This window comes from Dendrobates tinctorius, unplaced genomic scaffold (assembly GCF_039654945.1).
Source record: "Dendrobates tinctorius isolate UK_male_01 unplaced genomic scaffold, ASM3965494v1 ptg000043l, whole genome shotgun sequence".
NCBI classification, from domain to species: domain Eukaryota; kingdom Metazoa; phylum Chordata; class Amphibia; order Anura; family Dendrobatidae; genus Dendrobates; species Dendrobates tinctorius.
The window spans coordinates 2281260-2295359 of record NW_027361711.1 but is presented as its reverse complement, the minus strand read 5'-3'; the positions used below and the strand labels follow the sequence as shown (position 1 = coordinate 2295359).

Genomic DNA, 14100 nt, shown 5'->3' with positions numbered 1-14100 from the left:
GGGTGCGGGGGGCTCTGCTGACATTTTGTGAAAGCCAGGAGCAGCACACATCCCCGCTGCTGCGATGCAGTGGCCTCCGGTAAAATGGCCTCTGAGAAAATGGCCACCGGGTCGGCGCATGCAGAGATCTCAATCTGCGCATGCACCGACCAGGCGGCCATTTTCCCGGAGGCCACCGCATCGCTGCAGTGGTAATGTGAGGGACTCCGGACTTTCAGAAAATGTCGACGGAGCCCTGCACCACTGCATACCGCCGAATATTGCCGCACCAGCCTGGGAAGGGAGTGTGATCATTGCCCTGCAGCGTCAGACTGCCGCAGAATCACCCGACACCTGCTGCCGCCAAACTACTAAGTTTATAGTCTATTCCGACTATAAGATGCACCCCCATTTTCCCCCCTTAATTTTTGGGGAAAATTTTTTTTGTTACTCAACCATGCAGCCCATTTTTTTTCAAGTGCCTCCTTGTTATGCATCTTGTAACAGCCACAGCGCTAGTCCAGTATTTCAGCTGATGTTATTTGTGGGTTTTTCTTTGCATCCCGAACAATTTTCCTGGCAGTTATGGATGACATTTTTGTTGGTCTACCTGACCGTGGGTTTGTTTCTACAGAGCCCCTGATTTTCCATTTGTTAATCACAGTTTGAACACTGATGACTTGCATTATCAATTCCTTGGATATCTTTTTGTATCCCTTTCCTATCTTATACAGTTCAACTACCTTTTCCCATAGATCTGTTGACAATTCTTTTGCTTTCCCCATGACTTACAATCCAGAAATGTCAGTGGCTGAATGAAAGATGCAAGAGTCTGTCTGGATCCCAGAAACTCACACAGCTTTCTTGCACACACACTGATTAAAAGCAAACAGGTCACAGGTGAGGATGTTACCTTTAGTAGCCATTCAAACCCATTTATGTCAACTTCTGTGCATGTTATCAGGCCAAAATCACCAGGGTATATGAACTTTTGATTAGGGTCATTTGGATGTTTTGGGTTGTCATTATGATTTAAAAAGAGCAAACACAGCAGTTTGACAATAAATGGCTTCACCTAACCACTACCCATGAGTGGAAAAAAAGTTTTTGTGTTATCATTCATATTCTCTGAAAAAAGGCCAAGAAAGCAAAAATTCTGCCGGGGTATGTAAAGTTTTGCGCACAACTGTAAGTGGGGCCTGCAGTTCTTTGGATGTTGTTGTGGGGTCTTTTGTGACCTCTTGGAGGGGTCGTTGCTGCGCTCTTGGGGTAATTTTGGTTGACCGGCCACTCGTGCTAAGGTTCTCCACTTTTCCATGTTTTCGCCTTTTGTAGATAATGGCTCTCACTGTGGTTCGCTTGAGTCCCAAAGATTAAGAAATAGCTTTATAACCTCTTCAAGACTGATAGCTTTCAATCACTTTGTTTCTCGCTTGTTCAAGAATTTATTTGGATTGCTGCATGATCTCTAGCTTCGAAGATCTTTTGGTCTACTTCACTTTGTCAGGCAGGTCCTATTTAAGTTATTTCTTGATTGAGAACAGATGTGGCAGTAATTAGGCCTGGTGTGGCTTTGGAATTTGATCTCCGCTTCACAAAGATATGATAAACCACAATTAATTTATGTTTTAAGGGGGGCAATCACTTTTTCACACAGGGCCCTGTAGGTTTGGATTTCCTTTTTCCCTTAATAAAAAGATCTTCATTTAAAAACTGTGTTTTGTGTTTACTTGTCTAATATTTAAATTTGTTTGGTGATCTGAAACATTTAAGTGTGGCAAACATGCAAAAGAATAGGAGATCACGAAGGGGGCAAATACTTTTTCACACAAATGTATGTATAAGCAATATATGGTAACATTCAGTTAAAGGTAATATGTCAGCAGGTTTTTGCTATGGGATGTGATAGCAGTATAATGTTGAGTCACCCCTGACTGGCAGCTTCCTGTGTACACTGTGAATTGTTAGCAAGCTGCCAAATGAGTGGTGAGGACGTGGTTCCACAGATTACCCTGACTTGTGTGCATGTGGGATCTAGTCATGTAGTGATAATCTTCTGCTGATAAAACACTCATTGTATTGAAAGTTTAACATACAACCTAATAAGTGCAAATCCCTGGAATCAGACTCTCAGCTCCTGCATTATACTGCTCTCAGATTAAATAGCAAAAACATGCTGACAAATTCAATTTAATGCTTGTTAAGCTGCCAACTGTCTCTCCGGATTCCACCAGACACATCAACACTTGGCTTGGCCAAGTGTTCTCATATTCTATAGAGAGGAAAGAGAGAACGTCAGCATCATAAATCCCAAGGTAGAGCAGGATTGGGTGTTTTAATTCAAACTTCCAATTCTTCTGTCACTCGGAGGCCCTCATACATGTTATATAGTTTTACCAAATGTAATTGTTTAAAGATGTCAAATAATATTTAACCTTCCTTTTCTTCACCAGCTTTATGTTAATGATGCACCGATAAACTACACCAATGCAGCAACTGACAAAGGAGTCATCCATGGCCTAGGAAAAGTGTTGGAAATTCAGAAGAACAGATGTGACATAAATGATACTGCTGTTACACTGGTAATAATGACTTGTAAATTCTACAAGTTATATGATCACAATCTGTGCTACCACTTTGCTATCAAGATGGCGCCTAAGCAAGAAGAGTACATGTGACCCTTGGTTTGCAACATCTAATTTGACGAGTGTGGGGCGGCAGTTATAGAAAAATGGTCCGATAATTCATGGTTATGGTTGAACATTTTTGTTGTAATTTATGTGTAACCGAAGAAATTACTTTGGGCACAATGCATAATTGCATATGGGCTTTTTGTTTTGATATTCTTTTTTCTCTTGTTTATTATTTGTGCCTTATTTTTTTTAATTTGCGCCTTTTCTAAAGTCTATTTTATGTGTATTTGGATGTTTTGGGTTTTTATGTTCACAATTGTGAGCAGGGTTTGGGGTTTCCAGATGTTTTCAAATGATTCATCAATTATGACATCTTAAGGAGAAACTGACATCAGGATTATGGATGTGACACTAAGGCTGTGTTCACACGTTGCTTTTTTTAGTGTTTTCACGCCGCTTTTCCGCTGCAAAAGTGCTAAGAAAATGTATCCCATGCAATCTAATGGGATTCCGCATTGCTGTGTTAATGCTGTGGATTTTACCGCTGCAGAATCGCAGAGCGGTAAAATCCACAGCATGTTCATTCTTTGTGCGGAATCGCGGCGATTCTGCACCCATAGGATTGCATTGAAACGCTCACTTTACGCATGTGGCTATGCCCACCATGCGTGAAGTGAGTGCTTCATGTGCGAATGGTACCCAGGGTCTGGAGGAGAGGAGACTCTCCTACAGGCTCTGGGTACCATAATCCTGTAAAAAATAGAATTAAAATAAAAAATCGGGATATACTCACCCTCTGATGGCCCCCGGAGTCCTTCCCGCCTCTCAATATGCTACCGGCATCTTCTGGTCCCAGTGATGCTTTGCGCGAATCACCTGAGATGACGTCGCGCTCTCGTGAGCGTAACGTCACCAAGGGCCTTCATGCAAAGCATCACTGGGACTGGAAGATGCCGGGAGCGCCGCTGAGATCAGGGGCCATCGGAAGGTGAGAATAACCATTTTTTTATTTTTTTTTTAATTAGTTTTAACATCCTGTCTTTTACTATTAATGCTGCATAGGCAGCATCAATGGTAAAAAGTTGGTCACACTTGTCAAGCACTATGCTTGACAAATGTGACCAACCTGTCAATCATTTTTCCAAGCGATGCTTCAAAATTTCCGCAGCATTTCCGAACGTGTACACATAGCCTAAAGGTATGGCTATAATGGCACTGTTATACTGATTTAATAGATACCTACAGTGAAGAAATCTGCAGCCCGTTTTTTTTTTTTACTGAATTTTGATTGAATTTTAAAACATAAAACTACAGAATAACAATATAAAGCTCAAAATATTAGCAAACAATACTACATAGTTTAATTTAATAATATATCAACATCAATGAATGAACTCAACCCTAAAGAGTTCACATCTTATAATTACGGTACATGCTGTATAAACATGAACAATAACAAGACAGGACAGTGACACAGAAGGAAAGGAGGAGACTGAATTATAGAACATTTCTAAATCAACATCTACTACATGAACTACTTTTCATAACAGTGTTCAATAGCAGTCACCTTGCACCCAATATGTGTCCTAAGGAGTCCATACCACTTGCAAGTGCTTGGTTGTGTTATTTAATAGGGCCATGAGGTATTCCATGCTTCGTATATCTGGTATACGCATGTGTAACTCATTAATTGATGAGGGTTGAATCAGCCTTCCCTTACACGCTATCAAGCATCTAGCAGTAGTGGTCATGTGTTGGGCATGGGCAGACCTGTGGATGTTCAGGTCCATCAGGTTTACCCGAACTTTATAAAAAAGTATGGTTCGGGCACCAAAACTTTACCCGAACTTGATCTGAACCCGAACCCCATTCAAGTTAATGGAGAGCCCTAACATCCGGCGGTTCCCAAGCTTTCCTCTTTGTGACAATGTTTGAAACAGCAGCTCTGACCGGCATTAACCTTGCTGAAGTCACCGCCAGTCACAGCTGCTGGGTATCGTGGACCACTGTGGGTTCCCACACTGCCACACAGCCTGTGAGCCAGCAGCTGTGACCAGCGATGAAAAGCTTACTGGAGTCATCTGATGACTACTACTGTCATCAGCGTCACTTCGTCTCGCTGATAGCAGCGAGAGTAAGCGACGCTGATGAAAGTATTCACCAGCCGGCACCTGTGCATAGAAAGAAAAATGTCAGTGAGATATATAATTAGGGAAGTGCATGAGTATCTTACTATACATGTATTTAGCTAATAAATAAATGACAGAAAAAAATGGAGTATTTTTAATACCCAACTGAGGTAAAGCAGAGAGCTGGGGGCCGGTGTTATTATTATTCGGAGATGCCAATATCCATGAAGCCTCCCAGATTATTAATATCAGCTCACAGCTCTCTGTGTAGCCTTTATTGGTTATTAAAAAAGATGGGACCCCCAAAAAAACTAAATTGGGGTAAACCCTATTTTTAATCACCAGCAAAGGCTAAGTGGACAGCTGCGGGCTGATATTAATAGGCTGGGAAGGGGCCATGGCTATTGGCCCCCTACCAATTTAATAACACCAGCCCTCAGCCACCTCATTAGATGCGCCAATTATGGTACTTAGCCTCGGCTCTTCTCGCTTGCCCTGGCTCATTGGCAAGCGTGGTAATGGTTTTAGGGTTGATGTCAGCTGTGCAATGTCCGCTGGCATCAAGCCCTGGGGTTAGCAATGGAGAGGCATATATATGACACCCCATTACTAACTCTATAGTCAAAAGTAATAAACACACACACAGAGAAAAGTCTTTTAAGGCCACGCTCACATGTTCAGTATTTGGTCAGTATTTTCCTTCAGTATTTGTAAGCCAAAATCCGAAGAGGAACAATCGGAGGAAAAGTATAGTAGAAACACGTCAGCAGTTCTGTAGTTATCACCCACTCTGGGTTTTGGCTTACAAATACTGATGTAAAATACTGACCAAATACTGATAGTGTGAATGTGGCCTAATTATACAAATCACTCCCCGACCCTCTTTTACCAATTTCAAAGAATGAAGAAAAAAAGTTATTCCAGCGTAGAAAAATATAAAACTTTGTCTTTAATGGAAACAAAATCATAAAAACAGGCACACTGTGGACAACATATATATCCCAGAGAGCTACCAACCGACGCATTTCGACAGGTCGGTCTTAATCATGGTTAGTATAAGTTGTCAGGCTGGAGGCTTAAAAACCTTTTGTGAAGCAAACAGGTGAAAAAGTCAGTGATAATTGTTAATTAAATCACAATGTGAGTAGATTTAACTCTCTGTGAAAACACTTCAACAACATGCATGTACCATATGAAATAAAAGCAATACATCATGAAAAGACTATGCAGATACAAAATAATTAATACCATGAATGAAAAAGACTCAAATTCCAAGCATATCCAGACTGACAAGAAATCAGAGATGGAAAACACAAACTGAGGAAGATAAAAAATTATATGCAAGCACATGATAATTAATACCATGGATGAGACAGACTCTTATTCCAATGCAAGAACAACAGAAGATCAAGAATAGGACCAAGCTGGACAAGTATATAACATAAGAACATACATAAAGAGCTGGACAGACATGATCCAAAATTAACAGCGGTATATGGATCTGTGAAATATTGGCCCTCTACAATGTCAACAGCATTGGTGTTGTCAAAGATTGTGGGCATGACAACCAGTTTTCTGCGGAAGACCCCTGGGCTTGTCATTGCAGAACCCTAAAAAACCATTTTTTGCAATTTCATTGCAAAAAATTTTTTTCTAAATTCAATGGTGTCATTCAAAAGTATAACTCATCCCGCAAGGTCATATTGACGGAAAAAAATAAAAAAGTTATGGCGCTGGGAAGAAGGGGAGCGAAAAACAGAAAATCGCAAAATCATGACGGGGTTAAAAGAGAAAAATAAAAATCATTTTTGATTTTGCCAAAATTTAATGAACCATGTGCACAATTTTGAAGAATTTGTCATCAACAAATACCAGAAGAAAAAGAATGAAACATGATGTTAACTCCAGCAGAAATTATGAATCAAGTCCTGTATGTTTTACTCCAGAAGTAGTATTCGTCTGCTCTGTAGAAAGTCTAGATGGTAAATTCCCCCAGTTCAGTACTCCTACTTTGCAGAACAGTCTTCTGGTATTGCATAGTCAGTCAACGAGAGCAGTCACTCTCTTGGCTGCATTTCTCCCCATCACTTTTTAAACCAGTGCTGAAGAGACACGACTGTCATAATCTTTGGATGACATTAATGCAAGGTGCCTGCTAATATTTATGTAATAATAGGTATTTATAATATACGCTATGCCTAGTCTGAAGATATAAAGCAGACATGGCATTTATCTATCAGTTCCCTACATATTTTACATTGTTTTCAAATAATTTTATTTGTTTTTTAGAAATAAACAGGGTAGGGAAAGGAAGGTGGGAAGGGAGTGGGGAATAAACAACCTTGTACAGGTACGGAAAAAAAATTTAAAAACTAGAGAACCCACAAATAGGCATAGAATAACATATATCGAATAACAACATAAAAAAAATCGACAATCCTTATTATGGGGTAACATTCTTGGAAGGAGATACAGCATCCCAGTACTAAAGCTCCCAGGTTTAAACTTCAAAATATAGTGCCTCTTGTTGAGTCTATTTGATATGAAATTTGTTGTTCCAGGTCTTCCAATTTTTGAGTATTTGTGAATGTGATTGTTGTTAATCGCAAATCTGCGTTCTAAATCGCTGTGTTGGCCTATCTTGTCAAGTATGTCTGAAAACTTGGGAACCTCTGCTTTCTTCCACCATTGTGCTAACATGGTCTTGGTCACTAAGAGGATGTGTATGATAATGTGTCTTACCGAATCATCAAATTGTTCCATGTCTAAGGGTACCGTTACACCTAGCGACTCACCAGCGATCCCGACCAGCAATATGACGCTGTCAGGATTGCTGGTGAATCGCTAGGTGGTCGCTAGTGAGCTGCCACTCAGGCAGATCTCACCAGCGACATCGCTGGGGACGGGGATCGCTACTTACCTGTCAGACGCGGCGATCCTGCTGCCTCCCGCCTGGCTCCACGCGTCGCTCGTCGTCACAGCAGGAAGTGCCGCAGGAAGTGGCCGACGAGGAATGGTCCAGCAGCTTCTCGCGCGATCAGCGATAACCAGCGGGGGAGCCGGTCGAAGGTAAGTATGACATGCAGCGATATCGCTAGTAATATCGCTATAACGTCACAAAATCGGTGACTTTACAGCGATATTGCTAGCGATATCGCAGTGTGTAACGGGGGCTTTATGAAAGAAGTGCTTCGGGTGTAATTGTGAAGTCCTTAGCAATGAGGTTAATGTGCTGTGTGACTTACATATTTTACATTGTAACTAACAGATGAGCTTATGAAAGATGCCTTTAATCTTACTTGCTCATTGTCACCCCGTAATGACTGCCTGGTCCTGGCACTAACAACACTGGATACATTTACATCATGCCAACATTAGTCTACAGCTATATAGTCATCCTGAAAATTCCCAACCAAATACCTAAACCTCCAACAGAACAGGGCTGTTTTTATTTTTATCCTTCATGCTCATTTGAGCCGAACGGCGGAAACTGTTTTCTTTGTAACAGGAATACAAGCCTGTTCACTGGCTTTAGAGAGCAAAAATCTTGAAAATTTGGGAGAAATGAAGCACAAAATTAATTAGAAAGCTATGCAATGAATAAGTACTTAAAAGTGTAATACAATGTGAATTTTTTTTTTTCTAGAGCAAATGTGGTGACTGCTCATTGTCCCCTGTCTGTGACAAAAATATGCAGCCTATGACGGTAAGGATGCGCCAAATGTCAGTGCTCACTGGCAGAACGGTGCAGGACACATAACGAGAAGTCATGCTTCTTTGTGACTAATATCATTTTACTTTTTCACTTTCAGGCAGGTGCAAAGAAGGCCTGTATATACACAAAGTACAGCTTGGGGAAGAGATTAATCTTCATTGGATGTCAGTCCAACTGTGTTAAAACTTTAATTGTAAGTTAATATTATTAATCCTTTAACCAGCTTTGTGACTGTGTACTATATATTATAAATATTAGACATTTATTTTACATATTTTTGCTTTATTAAAGACATGTAAAACTCACCATATAGAAATGTATCTATGATAGGAAATGCTAATCGTCTGGTTTTCTCTGCAGACTAAAGAATGTTGTTCAGGATTCTTTGGTCAGCAGTGTTTAGCCTGCCCTGGAAAAGCTGGAAATCCATGTTTTGGAAATGGAGTGTGCATGGATGGTGTTAATGGCACTGGAATATGCCAGTGTGAAGAGGGATATACTGGCACCGGATGTGAAACCTGCATTAAAGGGAAATATGGCATGCGGTGTGATCAAGGTACACACAGTATTGTATAATGTACATAGATATAAGGGAATAAATTACATGGAAAAAAGTTTTATAAAAGTTCCATGAAGACAAAAAACACACAAACAGTATAAATCTTTATAAACATTAAGAATTGTTTCTTGATATTGATACTATCCAGTAGTGTAAAACATAACTTCTGACAAAAAGTCCCCACAGTTGTACAAATAGCCATAGTTCATTACTGTGGCACTAAACTGTCATTTTTCTTGATACGTTTACCAAATGTCTTCTATATATATAATTTTTTCCAGTTTACCATGTTACCAAGAAAAATATGCTTACACTGTTTCCCTAATGCATACTAAGCAAAATATGGGAGAAATCTCGCACAATTTGCTGACTAAAAACCTGCAGAATTTGTCATGCATCAAATTAATTGTTAGAAGTGTAAAATGATTTCTGCACCTTCCTGCACAATTCTCAAGGGCATGGCTCAGAAGAGCAGTAAAATGATCCAAATTCTTAGGGTCCCGTTACACTAAGCAACGCACCAGCGATCCCGACAACGATATGACCTGGTCAGGATCACTGGTGTGTCTCTACATGATCACTGGTGAGCTGTCAAACAGGCAGACTCACCAGAGATCAGGACCAGAGAGGACGCGGGTAACTAAGCGCGCGCGTCGCTTAGTTACCCGCTGTGTAGCCTGAATACCAGCGTGCTCGCGCTTGGAGCTGGTATCCAAGGTAAACAGCGGGTAACTAAGCGTGCGTGTCGCTTAGTTACCCGCTGTTTACCTGGGATATCAGCTCCCAGCATGAGCACGCTGGTATCCAGGGTACACAGCAGGTAACTAAGTGACGCGCGCGCTTAGTTACCCACTGTTTACCTTGGAGACCAGCTCCCAGCGTCTGCTTACAGCGCTGGGAGCTCGCTGATTGATGGTCTCCCGCTGCCACACGCAGCAATGCGTGCTGGCCATCGGGAGACCAACGATCAAAAAATGGCCCAGGACACTCCTGCACGATCAGCGAAACCCGGCGGGGGGGGGCGGTCGCTGATACGTGTCACACACAGCGAGATCGCTGATGCATCACAAAATCGGTGACTCATCAGTGATCTCGCTAGTGATCTCGCTTAGTGTGAAGTACCCTTTAGTCAATGTGAGTGAAGGTAAACCAGCCATGAAGTGGCCTAAGAAAGAAAATTTCTTACCGTTCTATTAAAGAAAATCTGTCAGCAAGATTTCAACGTCTAAGCTATTTATATGCACTTGTATCTCTTTCAAAGACAGGTCCTTCAATACCTTTACATGGCCAGTCTGTTCCTCCATTGCTGACAGATCAGCATTTGAATTGATATGCAAATAAGGCTGAAAGACGTATATGTGTACATCTAATGCCTTTGTCTCTCCAGCTCTATTCCTGCCCATTGCCGCCTCCTACTTCTGTTATGGACTGACCTGGGTGGGAGTAGTGGTATCGCAACCACTAGGGGCAGCGCCGGCAGGTAACGTAGTCAGGGATAGCCAAGGAGTCGGTACACAGGGGCAGAAATGTAGTTTAAAGCAGCACGTAGCGTAGTCAGGGATTGCCAGGGGTCGGTACTCGGAGCAGCAATAGAATATTGAGGATAAGCAGCAGGTGAAAGGAAGCTTGACTAGAGGCTAGTAGCTCAATAATCTCGCAAAGACGGGAGTGCAATTCCAGATTTAAATAGTGTGTTCAATCATGGTAGAGGCAATCAGAAACTCAGGGTGGAGACCAACAGGAACTCAGGGTAGAGATCATCAGGACCAACACAGATACAAGTTTTTGGGTTAGCAGGCTGAATAACTCAGAGGGAAGAGCTGTCGCCTGGTGCACAAGAGCTGCTGGGCTTAAATCCTGACAACTGCTTGACTAACAGCCTCTATTCTATGTGACCTCCATCAAAGGATTTGTCAGTCAAGCAGAAGGTGGCGGCATTGGGCAAGAAATAGAGCTGAAGTGACAAAGGAATCAGATCTATAGCCTCATTAGCATATCAATTTTAACACTAATGTTTCAATAACAGAGGAATGTATTGGCCATGTAATGTTATTGCTGGACTTGTCTTTGAAAGAGCCACATGCGCATATAAATAGTTTGGGTGAAATCCTGCTGACCGAGTCCCTTTAAATTTATTATTCTGTGTGTGCCTTACTGGTAAAATTGCATAGAATTTCTACTGGTGTTGGATGTTGCCGATGACTCTTCTGCACGTGCAGAGTAGCTGTGACATCCAACCCCACAGATTCACTTTCTCTACAGGATTGGCAGCAACTGCCTCATTATTTCTTGTGTCTTTACAAAATATATGAAAGCAAGAGAGCAATTTTCAAATCTTCCTTATGCATACTAAGTACTGTATGTTATCACCCCATAAGCGGTCTTCTTTCTCAATAGTACCTTGATGGTAAAAGTGGAGGATTTTCCACCTGTCTGGTCTAGCTTTTTCATACCTAAATCTGTAACATAATTGATCTGTCTTTGTTGGCAGCGGATTAATCTCTGTACTGTCCAGCCATTCAACAGTGAATATATGTGTATTCAGGAACAAAAATAACACAGCTTACAACTGGTATTTCTTATAGCTTAGGATCTTAGCATCTTGTCTGTCAGATTGCAAAGTGAAAGTAAAATGTGCTCCAGTTACACTTAGTATCACCATAGAGTGAAGAGGAACTTCCTAATTTTTTTTTTCACAATCTTTATTGGCATTATAACACTGTTGCTAGAGACAGAAACTCATGCACTATTAAACAGTAGTAAATAAAGATGGGCGGACACCTGGATGATCAGGTTCGGCCGAACAGTTACAAAAAGTTCGGGTTTGGGTACTATAACAGTACCTAGACCCAGACCCCATTCACTTGAATGGGGGACCCGAACATCCAGTGTTTGCCACGCTGTCATGTGCATGACAGCGCAGCAAATACCGCTTCTGATCGGCGGTGAAATCATCTCCACTGGTCGGAGAGCCGCGGTTCCCCCGCTGTCAAATGACAGCGTGAGCACTAAGCTGTGATCAGAAGTTTAAAGTTTACCTCCGGTCCCTGGTGTCAGTGGATGGGACAACTGCTCCTTCATCCGACACCTGCTGTCGCTAATAACAGCGAGACGAGGAACGACTGATGGGTGTATTCATTAGCCAGCTCGTGCGCTGTAAATTAATATTTTTTTTAAAAAACGGTGTAGGTTCCCCCTATTTTTGATAACCAGCCAGGCAAAACTCACGACCCTCAGCTGTCAGGTTCAGCAAGGCTGGTTATCAAGAATAGAGGTGTCCCCACACTGTTTTTTTAAATTATTTAAGTAAATAATTTAAAAAAACAGCTTGGGGTCCCCCCATTTTTGACAGCCAGTCTTGCTAAAGCAGACATATGGTATACTCAGGCTGGAAAGGGGCCATGGATATTGGCTCCCCAGCCTAAAAATAGCAGCCTGCAGCTGCCTAGAAAAGTTACATCTATTAGATGCACCAATTCTGGTGCTTTGCCTGACTCTTCCCACTTGCCCTGTAGCGGTAGCAAGTGGGGTTCATATTTGTCCCCAGCTGTCTGCTTTAGCAAGGCTGGTTGTCAAAAATAGGAGGGATCCCATGTCATTTTTTAAAATGATTTATTTAAATAATTTTAAAAGAACAGCCTGGGGACCCCTCCTCTATTCTTGATAACCAGCCTTGTTGAAGCTGAAAGTTGAGAGTTGCAGCCCCCAGCTGCGAGTTTTGCCTGGCTGGTTATGAAAATAGGGGGGACCCCATGCCTTTTTTTTTAATAAATTATTTATTTACAGCGCAGGAGCCGGCTAATGAATACACCCTTCAGCCGCTCCTTATCTCACTGTTATTAGCTGCAGCAGATGTCGGATGTTGGGAGCAGTTGTCCCATCCGCTGACACCAGTGAACGGAGGTAAACTTTATACCTCAGATCACATCTTAGCGCTCAAGCTGTCTTTTGACAGCGTGGGAACTGTGGCTACCTGACCGGCGTGGATGATTTCACCGCGATCAGAAGCGGTGTTTGCCACGTTGCCATACACATAACAGCACATCAAACACCTGGTGTTCAGGCAGCCGAACCGGAACAGTAGCATGGACTGTCTGGTGAAGTCCTTGTTCGGTACGGACACCGAACTTTACTGTTCGGGTTCGCCCATCTCTTGTAGTAAATAGTAGTTCTTGCAATATATACAATAATAAGCATTATTCCAATACCACCACTCAACAACTACTTATCTGTTAGTCCCTATGTAGTTCTGAATTATTCAAACTTGGCTCTTAGAAGTTATATTGTCATAACATCAGCTATCATCTGGTCAGTCTCGCAATAAACAAACTCAATTATGCCACATTCTATCAAATCACGCAGGGGATGATGTTCAATGCCAATGTGTTTGGTTCTTACTAGAGTTGAGCGAAACGGGTCGAACAATTTCAAAAGTCGCCGACTTTTGGCAAAGTCGGGTTTCATGAAACGAAACCCGACCCTAGGATGAGGTCGGCCACGAGGTCGGAGACTTACGCGCCAAAGTCGCGTTTCAAAAGTTTGTTTAGCGCTCTTTTTCAGCCAATCAGGATCCACGGACACTGTGGGCAACGTGATGACATAGGCAGGGGTCGCCACCATCTTTCAGAAGGGCATGCAAGTGATTGGCTTGCTTTGGTGGGCGTCACAGGGGTTATAAAAGGGCGTGCACGCCGACCGCCATCTTACTTCTGCCGATCTTAGCATAGGGAGAGGTTGCTGATTCTGTAGGGAGAGCGTTAGGCAGGGAAGAAGACAAAAAAACTGCTTCTGCTGCTAGCGATTTTGCCTGTGCAACACACCAGTCACTGTGTGTGCAGTGCAAGGGGAGGCTATATTGTGGTGGATCAGCGGTGTTGGTTGTTAGGCTGCCTTCTAAGGCTTCCTGACAGCTGCATTGCTGTTTCCCCACTGCTCTGCAAACTGCTTTTTTAAAAGCAATCCCAATTTTTTTTTTGTCCTGCTAAGGTACTGAGCGTGCATTTATTCACACCATACAGCGGTGTACGCTCCTCACACAGTACCGTGTAACGGCTGTTATCACAGCCACAGTGAAGCTATCTGTGT

At 42.2% G+C, this 14100-nt stretch overlaps 1 protein-coding gene across 1 annotated transcript in view; it reads left to right on the top strand.

Annotated features, from left to right (window-relative positions):
* STAB2 (stabilin 2) overlaps window positions 1-14100 on the top strand; it is a 335756-nt gene that overhangs the window by 176101 nt on the left and 145555 nt on the right. The window contains exons 35-38 of the mRNA XM_073575159.1: window positions 2433-2561; window positions 8388-8447; window positions 8554-8649; window positions 8817-9012. Of these exons, the coding sequence (XP_073431260.1) occupies window positions 2433-2561; window positions 8388-8447; window positions 8554-8649; window positions 8817-9012 (481 nt within the window). The remainder of the gene's footprint in view (window positions 1-2432; window positions 2562-8387; window positions 8448-8553; window positions 8650-8816; window positions 9013-14100) is intronic.